The 13,797-nt window shown below is 37.8% G+C and overlaps 1 protein-coding gene across 1 annotated transcript in view; it reads right to left on the bottom strand.

The window, feature by feature from the left end:
- The window catches only part of DNAJC24 (DnaJ (Hsp40) homolog, subfamily C, member 24), a 30,842-nt gene extending 18,296 nt beyond the window's left edge, over positions 1–12,546 (bottom strand). The window contains exon 1 of the mRNA XM_008940668.1: positions 12,439–12,546. Coding sequence (XP_008938916.1) covers positions 12,439–12,546 — 108 coding nt within the window. The remainder of the gene's footprint in view (positions 1–12,438) is intronic.
- Positions 12,547–13,797: the final 1,251 nt, after the last annotated feature.

The raw sequence follows: 13,797 nt of genomic DNA, 5'->3' as shown, positions 1-13,797 counted from the left end.
AGGAATAAAAAAGAGTATTTTATGAAACATTTTAGTGATTTATCTGATAAAAGTATACTAAACCAGAAAGTGGTTTACTTCAGTAAAACAAAGAAGCCTAAACTAAAGGAGAAAATTAATTTAGAAAAAATGTTTTAAACATTAAACTTTCATCTTATTATAGGAGGAGGGAGAATTTCTTAGTACAAATTAATTACTGATACATTGATACAAATGAATGGAAAAAATGTCATAACTAGTAACCAAAGAATACTGCCAGTGCTACCTTGCTAGGCTCAAAGTGCTTTTCCGTTCAAAACTATTTAATATTCAACTGAAAAACTATTAAAAACTAACATGTAATAGAAAACCAGTTAGGGTGGAACTTTAAAGCATTGTAGTCTTACCTGCTCTGAACTTAAACTCATTTTGCTTACCATTTTACAGTATGAACCATCAGAAAAACTTCCTGCCCTAGTACTTCTTTCTTACTACATCCAAAAGCAGAAAGAAAAACTACATAGTTTTATTTTAAAAAATATTTCTTTCCATAATATGTAGACAACTTCTGACAAAAACAACAAGAGACTACATGAATTTTAAGAGCAAGACTTGTACAGAGCACAAGCTTGGTATTTTGATACATGCTGCTTCTGTGGTGTATTAAGTATCCCCATCCTTCCCCAAATTTACAGTGGAAAGTCAAGTTTTTCATGAATTAATATTTCCTTCCCTGGAACTAAGCTGAAGTATTTTTTAGCCTTTCCACAGGCCTATTTTGCATATAAAGGTCTTGTATAGGAGCCACCCTGAAGTAACATCACACTCTGGGCTCTGTGGCCTACATGGTTCATCAGGTACTAATTAGATAGCATGTACTGTCAACACTTTCTTGCTCTTCTTCTATTAATTGATCATCCTGCCCAATTAATACAATGCAACACCAGTTCCAAACTCCTTCAGATCCTTTGACTGTGAGAAAAAAGGATGAAGGTGAAAAAACCTTCACAAGGGTCACAAGGTAACAGCACTTGTCTAAGATCTGGAGGGACAATGACACCACTATGCTGAAAGGTTAATTATGTTCCTACCAACATTCTCTTGAGCCTAAGTTTGTTTTTATCTAAGAAAACAAAAAAAACAGCAAACAAGTAATAAAGTATATTTCATCTAACAGGCTATATTAAAGTTAGAAATGGCAACAGCTTATGAAAAAGTAAAGGATGCAAAACTAAACACAGCCATTAATAGCATATTTCTCAGAGTATTTGCAGTTAATATTATTGCAGTTAGACACTGTATCACAAAATGAGTACTGTGCAGAAACTACAGTATGCTAATCCCACCTATGCCTACAAGAATCCAACAGCCTCCCTTACAGTCAGCCAGAAACATAAATCAGCATTTCAAAAAAACTATAATAAAGAAAATACACGTTTTCTCCATTTATTACACTAAAGATCACAGAAGATAAAAGACCAAATGATAAAGCAGTTGCCAAATACAACACGCTGCTGCCACCTAATGCTTACTAGAAGGTTACATCAAAAACATTTCATTGTTGCTCTGCACTACACTAGCATGATGATAACAGAGACCAGCGCAAACTGAAAAGTTTTTTGTTGTTTTTAAATAGCTGCTGCACATTTCCTCCCTTAAAGGCTTTCTAACTTTAACTGTTGTGATTATTTCCTTTCCTGAGCACCAAGGCTGTAACAGGCAAGATGCCTGTTCTGTGGGCTCTGTATGGGACTCTGATTTTAGCAGATGAGGTATCAGGAATGTAAGACATGCATTTCATTAGGATACTCACATAAACAAGTGAGTACATTCCCTAGATCAGGTTCCACACTTGTTCACATTTTTGTAAGCTACCTCTTGTTAAGTAACTAGCACAATTCAGTACTGAAAAGTTTCACATCACAAGTATTTGAAAGTGGGGTAGGGAATGGGAGGCAAGAAAAAAAAAAAAAAAGGTGTGGTCTTATGTTAAAACAGCACAAAACTTAGTTACTTTAAGACTTTTTTTATTTCAGTGATTTTGCAAAGCACTCTCTCCAAAACATAAAACTTACTAATTTCCATGAAAAGAATGACTCCAGGTCTTAAACTTGCCTTCCAAGCCCACAATCAATCTTTTCAACATGCTCACTCAATTGGCAGAAGCTAGCAGGGAACGTGGAAGTAGCTTGCTTTTCCCATTTGCAAAGAGGAGACACAGAAAGCACAGAGTTCCTTGTGACATTCAGTCTTTTCATACAGAGACTTAAACTCCCCGAAGGATGTCCATCCAAAGACAGCTGGACAAAAAAGCCAGGAATTTATCTTCTTGATTCATTACTTCAGTCCATCTCTTCTTCCTTTTTTCCCCCCCAAACACAAACAATCTTTAAGCTTTCTAAAAACTTCATCTTTCTCCTACCTGACCTCATCTGCTTTAACAACAGCCTTCATGGCCATCTCCAGGATGATTCTTATTCATATGAAATGTTCCTCATTTGAGGAAAAAAATACTGACTTTCATTCTCATTCAAATCTCTTATACCTTATCCATTCTGTGACATTTTGCTACACTGCTCAGTGATCAACTAGGTAATGAAAATAGTGTCAATTCCACAACATCCAGCACAGCAGAACTCCAACTTCACTTGAGACAAACAAGGACCATCAAAGTACTTCAGCTATTGCTGCTGCTATAGCTGTTACTATGAGGAAGTAATTGCTGTATCTCAAGTTATTTTCAGCAAAGCATCACAAAGGCAGCACATAGGAGTAAAAAAGAATTTTTTGTAACAGTTCAGTTATTCATCACCCAATGAATAATTTTGAAAAAAACCACAGACTATCCAATCTGCTTTTCTTTAAAAAAGTCCAGAATAAAAAAAATAGGACTAAATGTACACAGCAATATGCAACAGTTAAGTAGATGGGATACCTGACTCTCACTAACAGCTGCACAATAAAAACAGAGGATGATACACTCAATCCAATGTTGCACACTCTTGAAAATTAGTGGAGTCCTCTGAAGTGCAATTAAAAAAAAAAAAAAAACAAAACATAGAATACATTACACTGTCAAACTCAATTTTCATTTTGGATTCTTTAAAGTTATTTTGCTTAAATACGCTTTAAACTTTCTCAGCCTTCTTTGATCAAGCCAAGAATTTCACCACAATGTCTTCTTTCACACTTAAATCACACAGGGTAACTGTCCTGGTTCCGTGTAAAAAGGGGTTCAGGGCAGGACCCACACGGAACAGAACTATGTACTCGCCTCTTCCCCACCCCCGAGAGAGAGAGAGACACTTTTAAAAAAAAAATGAAGTATATTGTTCAACAAGGAACAGAAAACGAAAAAGGGAGGTAAGGAAAAATAATATATAAAGATTAGGGGAATAATACAAAAGATAAAATATACAAAACCCTCAGAAATGGTTCCAGGGTCCCACGGAGTGAAAGGAGAACTTTCCTCCAAGCTCCAAGGCAGGAGTGAAACAAGAAACCACTCCCTGCCTCTTATCAGAGTGTGTGTGGGAAGGGGAGGGAATACAATGGTTTCACCCCCACCCGGGGTCCTCCCAGTTGCTGGAAGGTCACGCCCCCATTCCAAGCCTCAAACCACAACAGTAACCTTAATGTCTGACCAGCATTTTGAATGGCTACAAAAATCCCTGTCTTTTGCATACTTGTTTTCTATATTTAACTGTAATAGTGGCAGGATTGCAACTGTAATTCTGACTATACTTTAGAGAAGCAAATTTCAACTTCCATGGAAATAGTCACTTTCAATTTGACACTACTTATACAAGTCCTGTGATTGCCAAGGTCTTACACTCAAAGTAATATCTAATGAAAAATACTTTATTCTGTGGAGTAAATTAGTAAAGTCTGAAGATTGTATCACATATGACCAGAATAATCTTCTAATGCTATTGCTTTTATCATGGTGCTGTAGTATCATGAGATTACTACTTTAATCTTACACTCTCTGTCACTGGTCTTCACTACCGATAGTGGGTCTCCACATTGTCCAAGGTAGCACTCCGGCAATCAACGACTTCAAAGCACTCTTGCAAAAGCAAGTAATTGCAGATTCTTGTTTGAAAACTTCCTCAAGATGAGAAAGATAATCTATTCTGTTGGCAAGGGAAGAGGACCATGTTTCTGCAGCAGCAATAACTAGCCCAACTTATAGAAACCTAAGTAATGAACTCGTAGTCCTTCCACCTACTATTCCTCAGCCTCTGGAGAGATCTATCCCCATTAGACTGAGATGAGTCCAACAACACAGCAAGTCATTACCTCACCTAACCCTGACATTAAATATTCACACTCCTCATCCTTCTCAGCCTTGAACAAACTTAATCCTGAAATAAAATGTAAAAGTTTCAGTTTCTAGTGATAAAAAAATAAAAATTAGTGTTGTTGTATAAATAGAAGATTAATTTGGCTAATGATGGTATGAAAGCAAGGAGAGAAAATGGAACCTATGGTTATCAAAAAGTGCATCTTTAGAAACAGCTTCTCCTTCATTTTCTTCTGCATCCATGGCTCCTTTTTTTCCTATGAAAAGCCATTCAAGAGCCTCAAAAGCTACTTTAAAAGCCAGCTTTCGGAAACTATGCTGCACAGGGGTAGATAAAGCAATAAAAACTCCACCAAAAACTAGCAAAGGAAAGAAACAAATGAAACATTTTAAAATTTACAGGAGTATAAGAATGAAAAATAAATAAATGGAATTTTACAAGCTCCTTTTAATATATACACCCCTATGCTCACAATTTACACTGTTAAATATCACATTAAATGATGTTCCTTTGTTTAGGCACAGGTTAATGTGACCCTAGTCACACAATAATGCCAGTTACACAAATGGTCAGGAAACTACTTTAGGACAACACTGCTTTCATGTGAAAGCAAACCTGAGAATCCTGTATTGGAAAACAAAACAAAACAAAAGATTAAAAACCAACACAAAATAACAACCAACCAGTGTTGCTTTAGGTACTGAAAAAACGGGGAGGAACTTTTCCAGCTGACATGTACAGTAGTGATGAAGGAAAACCCACAGGGTGATATTTCCTGGCTGAGCAACATCTGGCAGAAGGGCAGGGACAGGCAGTTAGGGGCAGTAGGCTTCAGCTGGCACCGTGACTTGTGAATACCTTTGTGCAGGCTGAGAAAGTCAACTGCTTTGATACCCCACAACTTCCTAAGAACTGCCGAGCACAAAGAACAGGTTTTTGTGTCGTCCCCTCCCACCCCCAGATAACTGTCACTGAAACATTTTTTCCAAACCAAAGTATATCATTAATTTTCAAATTAATTTGGAATACCTAAAACCAGACAGACACCTTTAAGAAGTCAGATTTAAGCATAAGGCAAAATAATCAAAGTCCCTAAGGCACTGCAACTGCAGAAGTCACTGTGGAAAGCCGGGCTCAAAGAATAGAGGACTCTTAAAAAACTATTTATGAGCAACTGTAACACTTGCATAACACTTCAAAAGTTGCAGGTGGTTTTGAATTTTTGTTTTCCTGAAAACATCGCTTTAAGTTTCTCCTGTCTCTAGGAGGAATATAGCATCTCTACAGTATTTGAAGCTACTCATGATCTCAAAATAACAGGTTAGGCCCTGTCTAATTATAACTTTAAAAATGGACACAAAAAGCTACATCTTAAAATTCAGCACTCAGTTTAGAAAACATTTGAGTGCAAAACCCATAAAGAAAGAACTTACCTTTTATAGGGCAGCTAACTGGACAGATGCATTACTAAACATTTAGAATTATAGAATCCTTTAGCTTGGAAGGGACCTCCAAGATCAAGTCCAACCATTGAGCCATTAGGGCTCTAAAGTCCTCTGCTAAAACAGATCAGAATCTGTCAGGGTTGGAAGGGACCACAAGGATCACCCAGTTCCAACCCCTCTGCCATGAGCAGGGACACCTCCCATTTACACTGTACCCAGATAAAAACAGAAGCATCTGTTGTACAGACAACACTTTGGTAACTGTCGCAGTGACAAGTCAGTCTAAAGCATCTTGAGACTGCACATAAGAAAGTAACAAAAAGTGAGACATGGCTCCATCCAAACTGAGCTATAGTAGAGACCCTCCTCTTGTAAAGGGGCACTGCAGGCTGCACACCAGCACTCTCATGTGCCCCTTCTTCTCCTCCTCACTCCATCCTCCTCCTCTTCACCCACGTCCACAACCTCTCTTCCCCCACAGCCCTTCTCCAAGGCAGGATGCTTTCCGCAGCCTGTTCTTGTATACAATGTGCCTGGAGCGCTCCCTCCAGCAGGCTGCTGACCAATTAGAGCACCAATAGATGAATCATTGCATTTCATCTGATTAGACATCTGCCTAATTAGGTATGGGAGAGGCTCCCATTGGCCACTTACCCTAAAGCCTGCGAGGACCATGTGCCACCAGCACTGTATCTTCACAAAAGTCCCACCAAGCACGCAGGAGCCTGGTCTGGGACACAGTGGTCTCTCTGGCTGTACGAGGCAGCAGCACACCCCCAGAACATCTGGCTGTACGAGGCAGCAGCACAGCTCCAGAACATCTGCCTTTTCAGTACCACCTCGACAACAAATTGGTGATACCATTCAGACTGCTAAAAGTTCCTATCACTGCAACGTTACCATTACCAGGGTGAAGACCTGTTCTTCCAAGCTACTACTGACTATCACAATGACCTATTCTGGTCTAAGAAAAACAACCTGAAACAGGTACCACCACAAAAAAAAAACAGGTGGATGTATTGAACCAAAGCTCTCATAGCTTGAACAGCAGCATGATCACGATCTGATTGATCAAGCTGTTTGAACCAGTGACTCCTGCAACAGAGGTTCATTATATATTACATAAGCTAATAACCTATTTTTCAAGTCCCAACTAGAAAATATGCTCCTTTGTATTTTATTAAGGTCATAAATAGTAAATCAGATGTAAAGAACAGCTCAAAACAAAACTACCCAAAGCACCAGAACAACAGTCCTTCATATTACACTTAGTGGCTTATCCTCCTCTGTTGCAGGTATAGTGTCCAGCTACAACCAGGCAGCACTGAACTTGTTCTGTTCATACCATCAAACTACAAAAGCCATTTTCTGCAAATTAGCTGAAACTGGAGTTAGCTGTTAGCTGTCTCTAACAAGAATCCTGCTATTCAAACAAAAAACAAACCTGCAAAGGCTATTAAATAAACAAATACACACTCTGCATAATTTTCATTATGAAAAGCACTGTTTTGACACAATACTTTTTTTTTTATACTTTCTGATACAAAGCTAAAAGTGTTTTCATTTTAAAGATTCAAATTGTCAACTTAACTCTGCATGAAAAGAAGTTCCTCAGCCGGCAAGGGTTTTGAGGAATAACACTGACTTTATTTTGGAACAAATTAACACAATAATCATGGAAGCAGATCTTGAACTTTACATAAATACACTCTGCATTTCTTGGGACTGCATAATGTAGATGTCTACATAAATCTGGTAAGATGCAACAGATTTTTTTTCTCTCTTCAGAAAGACAGATGTCTTTTCTCTACACCAGCTCACTGGAACAATCTCTTCTTGAAGTTATTTCGCTTCATTAAATTTCTATTTATGTCCTCTTTAGTTTTGCTGGGAGTCATTCTTACCTATGCCTGATGCTTTCACTCTTCAAACTTTCTACTCTTTCAAACAGTTTCTGTGATCACTTTAACACTTTGTTTGTATTTCTATACACACACCACCCCTTCAGATAAAAAGATAATCTTCATGTTAAATGGCACATTTTTTTTGCCTTACCATATTAAAAATGAGAGCTTCCTACATACTTCCTGCTCAAATTACATGGATTTTCTTTAAGATTAGGGCACACATTGTTACAGCAGCATGTAATTTTCCTGCACGATAATTTTTTTTCCAGTTGAAAGGTATCCTACAATATCATCAGCATCAACAGGAACAGACACCTGATTTTCAGCTAGACAAAGCTTATGCATTTGGTGACTTTATTCCCTGTGAAAAGCAGTTTTCGGATATAGAACAGCTATGTGAAAATTTGAAAATAATCTGGCAACTCCTTCTTTGACCACAAAGTGCTAGACCAAAAGGAGATGTAAAAAATTGTGCAAATAATAAGATAGTGTGATTTTTTTTTCCCCCCAAGTAGCTTGCTACTCTAATTTAATTCTCTGTTAATTTTACATACATTCAGATAGGAAATACAAGCACTGTCCTTCCTAAAGGCTGCATGGATTCCTTGAAAAACTAAGTACAGAGCATAAAACCTATTTATCCACTTAAGAAATATTTTTGAAAATGTAACTGTGGATAGAAAGGCTATATATATTCCAAATGTCTCAAAAGTATCAGCACGTTCTATAGACAGAATATTAAAGACCAAACTCCAGACAACATATTAATTCTTAAAATTTGTTGTCATTCCTTTCAGGGTATTTAAACTGCAAGTCCTCTGTGCTTTAGCATGAACTTACAACAACCAATCAAGGAATCTCTGCATTGTGCTAGGCTGGTTACAAACCACAAATTTCTGACCTGTTTTTTTTTCCTTTGATAATTACTGGCTGAAGCTCTGCGCTAGAGAAGACTCCAAAAAATGAGCCACTGCACATAAGTTTGATTTTGAAGATAAGCTATTCATAAAACTGCCAGTGTCACACATCTTTTGCCCAAAAGTCTGCCATCTTCAGCAGATATTGATTGTTACAGTAGCAAAGTATCAAGAAGATCCAAGTAACAGAGTTACTTAAGTACGTAAGAATTTAAAAGAAATAAAGTTTCATTGAGTTGGAAAGAAATTTTATAAATCTGAAGTTTTACTTAAATATTTAAAAGGTGAAGAAAAAATATGGATTTTAAAAAAAATCACTACTTTTAGGCCAAACCTGTGCTACTTTCTGTATGAAACTAATGCTATTCTTAAACACGGAATTGACATTATCTGTAGTAAAATAATTCCCTCAAACATGTTGTGACCTGGCCAAACGAAAAACTAAGCACAGCAAAGTATGGCAGAAGGGTAAGTAAATGTGTTCACTCCAGTAAGATGCATATGCAAAGTTTTGTTATGGGTTATTAACGTTTTGCATCAGCAATTTTTTAGAATCGACAAAAACAAGTTATATTTTAAAAATTAATCAGTTTTAAGCTAACTTGCCCTTACGAAAATCCTTCATACAAACCTGCAGTTCAATCATCTTTAATTCCACACTACTTTGTGTTATTGAGGTCAGTACTGAGATCTCACTACAAATACAGTTATCTTTGGGTGACATATGGCAAGATCTCCAACTCTTTTTAGCTTTGGAAATTTACATCTGCCTGTTCATTCAAGATGCTAGGCATACATGTGTTGACAAATAGAAAATAGCAGATGGCAAAAAGCAAATGCTCAACACGAAGCACTGGGGATCATTTGAAGGAGGCTTGGACTCAAACATTTGCCATGTTTATTTTAACAGCAGAATTATTTTTAAACATGAATTCCACCATCTATTATGCTTGATGCTAACGAACATCTGTGATTGGAATATTCACAATTACAGAATGAATGTCATACTCAGTGTAACTGGTATCCAAGATGCAAGTTGCTTTAAAAACTTTTTGATTTTAAAGTGATTAGCACAGTACAGTTCTTCAGGTTACCTTCTGCTGCTGCACATAAGCCAGCAAACTTTCTGTACCCATCACATAATTTGTCATGAGATCTTTTAATAGGCAACACATGGCTGTGCTCATCTGCTATTCCAGCTCCTAAATGGACGTATAAGCAACGACAGCTTTACAAAACCACAGTGAACAGTTTGTCAGTCAGAGGTGTGAAGCTAAGAAGCCAGAGGCTCAAAAGTACAAGCTTTACCTGGGGAGCAAGAGTTAATGCACATGAATAGGTCACAACAGGTCAGATGAGAAGTTCAGCCTGTGCTGTGGTTTTTGCTACCAGTGACAGTAGATGCGCAGGGAATAACATCAGGGTAGGAGAAATATAAAATCCCTTATGTATTCCACCAGCATTCAGAAGTTCATACCTCGTTAAAAGAAACCTCTCTCTAAAATCCACGTTATGGCAGACTTTGTTCTCATGAATGTCTCAGCTTTTTCAACCACGGAACCCTCTGGGCTCAACAACATCTGTGGCAATAACTTGTTACACTAACTATGTGCTATAGGAACACCTTTTTTAGTGAAGTTATGCAGTGCAGGATCCAGTCACTCCTATGGCCAGTGAGTTTTTAAGGTGCATGAAAATTGTTGGTTTGTTACCAACATGCTTATACAGACTTTAGACTGCTTGTGCTAGATGTGATTACTAGTAGGTGGAGAAACAAACTGAATCTGTAACAGCTCAGCTAAAAGAAAAAGATGAACTGAGACAGGGCATATGGTAACAACAACAGACAAGCAGCAGATCTGCCTTGGAGAAAACACCTACAAGTAAAGATCAGTGTGGCTTTCTCTTTTTTGAGATCCATCACAGATAGCAAAAGAATTCTGAGCCAAGCAGCAAAAAAGTTATCTTCTTTTTCTCTAATATTTCTGACAGACTTTTCAAAAAAGGGAATTAACCAATTAGTTTGGAAAAATACAAGTTCTAAAGAAAAGCTTATATATTAAAATAACGTTTTCATCTTCTACAAGTACAGTTATACATGTAAACTGGCAGCTGTAAATCCCAACAATTCTCATTTCATACTCTTCAAAAGAATCACCTGAAAACACAGCACTAGTATAAAAGGTCAGTCTCATTTTTCAAAAAAAATCATACAGGGAAGGCACCATGTGGGTTGAGTTCTGTGGCAAGCAGTTCTGAACAATACTTTATATATGATTTTAATTCTGTTATTATACACAGATTCACAGTGAAAGAAACATATTAATTCCATTGTAGTACTTGGTTTAAATTACCCCTCTATCTGAGCAGAAGAGGCATTTTATTCTGTGGTGCCCCTGTTGTTTCATTCAAGACAAACAGATCATTATTCATGTTTTATTCACATTTTACTAGTAATTCAGTGAAACAAACATTAGGAGGTCTAAGAAGACAACTATTTTTATCAAGAGTGGAACTAAGAAGCTTGTGTTCCAAAGAGCTCACCTACATTGATTTCCTCTAATGTTTAATAGTGAGGACCAAAGGATTTATGTCCTTGATCTGCATGCAAGCATCTTGTAAAGTGTTGAAACTTAAGACTCTTAAGTACACAAATCAGTTTCAGACAAAGAAATAAATTTGCAGGAAGCACTGAAATGTACAGTAGGACAGCTTAGCAAATTCAACTACAGAATATCAAAATGTGTTCATATGGAACATACTGGTGAAGTGACCTTTAAAACAGTTTTCACAAGGGATAGAAATAAAATAAAAAACCAACGAAACAACAACAAAAAAACCCAAATCAACCCATTAATTTATTTCAACTCTAACAAAACTCACTCTCCCCTTGACTGACATTCTCTTCACCTCACTTAAAAAAACCAACTTCTTATCACATCCATTCTGACACCTCGAGCCAAGGAAGATTAGCCATGCACAGGCTCTCTGCCCATACTGACAGTCGAGCTAGAAGCTAACCTAAAGGAAGATATGCAAGCTGATTTACACCAGGTTGCCAGTTTTCAAGCAACTTCAGAATTTAGTTACCTTGGGAATTCTATTTGTCCACCAAATTTGGCTGACAACAGTCAACAGTATCAAAAACAATACACACCATTTTCCTTAGACAGCCAGGCCAAAGCAACTTCTGAGGAAAAAGCCTCAATTTAGGGAACAAAAAACAGGAGAACTAAGAATCATATGAGGTAATGTAGGAAAGCTCTGAGGTTTTCATACATGTTTACTTGGAATGCATGGGGGAAAAAAAAAAATCACTAAACATCAAGCATTACTGCATGCCCAAAACTACAACTCCACAAAAACACACCAGAAGCTTTTAAGCAGAATTTACATTAACATATCTTCTGCCTATACATTTTCTATTCCATTGCTGCAGACTATCAGGAAGAAGCTCTTTTTTTATCTGGTATTGATATACTCAAGGGTTGCATTGTAACTGTACACACAATAGCACAAGTATTTAGCAAATTTCACAACTATGTGCAAAAAACAATGACCTCTTGACTTGTGCACCCGACTATGCAGCACCTGATGAACAAGTATTTGCTCAGTTCATTCACGAATGTTTAGGAAAGCTGGGAGACATGTCAGTGTTTTGGAACCAGAACACCACAACCTCTCTTTGCAAAACATGACAACTTATAAATGCCAGATGTTTACTTCAAACTTCAACCCCTGCCTCAGCAAACTGATATTACAGATATTATTAATCATTATTAATCATATTTATACAAAAAACGTAATCTCCAGACTTGCAATTATCATCTTACTGATTTAACAATTTACTTTTGCACAACTTAAGTAATAAAAACATACTTACTAATAAAGCAAGTTTTTGGTACTTTCGCCTTAGTTCTGCCACACTGTCCGATGGCTTTGCACCCAGGATTTTGTACCAGTCCTTTTGGGTGGCCCTTTCACAGGCCATAGTCTGAGTGCCTTTGAAATTCCTTCCTTAGCACTGTGTAAGAAAATTAAATACATACAATAACTGGAAACAGGAAAAGCCAACCCGAGGAAATGACAACCTACAGGATCAGGAAACAGAGCGCAGGCCTCAAGCAAATGTACCCCACCGAGATCCAGAGAGCAAAACACAGCCTGTGGCATCTACAGCACAAAAAACCAGCTTCACTCACACGGCACTCCAACCCACTGACTGTCATCTGTGAAGTGATTCAGGTTGTGTTGTTTCCTGTCCCAGTTCCTCAGTGCACCATGTTTCAGAAGCTGCCCATACTCCTCTAAGAACCCTTTATAAAGTGTATGAAGCGTCTGAACTCTTCTGACCCTACCCAGGTTATACACACGCTTTTCACATAGGCACTTTTTAAAGAACTCCCTTTTTATTTTGAAGCAATACTGTACTTAGCGTATGAAAAAATGAAATACATCAAAGTATGCTATTTTGACAATTCTGGAACGTGATACATGCCAGAAGACCAAGAGTTGTGACTTGGGTTTTACACAATGATATTCACAGTATGAACCCTCCTTCATGCTTCTGGGTAAAGGCTTAACTTCTTTAACAGTAAAGTAGAAAATCATATAATGATGAAAACATAAAAGTTAGCACAGGTCATTAAGTAAAACCTAACTAGTTGGGTGCTTTTTATTTTTGGCTGTCTACCAGCAAGCTAATGAACTAGAATGAAAAGAATAAACAGAAGAACTAAAGGCCAATAACTGCACAGTAATGTTTGAGCTTCAGGCAGGCTCCTAATGAAATGCCAAGCTTGGAATGCTGATTTATCATGAACTTATTGCTAAGAAACAACACTGTCAGCAGAGAAGAGCTTTGTAAGTTCTCAAGTTTTTAAGTATTTTTTATTCTCGTTAATGTTGAAAGAAAAGGGTATTCTACCATTTCAGCACTAAAATCACTTTCTGCTGAATATCACCATACTTCAGAATAAATCCTTCTTTCGTGAGGGAAGAGAAGTACGTTTTGCAAACTTCCCATAGCGATAACGGCACAGAGGAACAGAGCGGCAAGTCCCGTCCCGTCCGTCCCGGGGGGCAGCACCCGCACGGCCAACCCTCCCCTCTCACTCCACGCCCTTCTCCACAGGCAACCCGCGAGGGGGCTGAAGAAGACGCGAAAACCCCAAATCGCCGCCGGGGGCCGGTTCCCCACCGCAGCCCAGCGCCCAGCCCGCAACACCGTCTCCGCGCCGGC

This window comes from Merops nubicus, unplaced genomic scaffold (genome assembly GCF_000691845.1).
Source record: "Merops nubicus isolate BGI_N331 unplaced genomic scaffold, ASM69184v1 scaffold44725, whole genome shotgun sequence".
In the NCBI taxonomy this organism is placed as follows: domain Eukaryota; kingdom Metazoa; phylum Chordata; class Aves; order Coraciiformes; family Meropidae; genus Merops; species Merops nubicus.
Note: the sequence above shows the minus strand (reverse complement) of the source record. Positions and strands in the feature narration are given on the sequence as shown.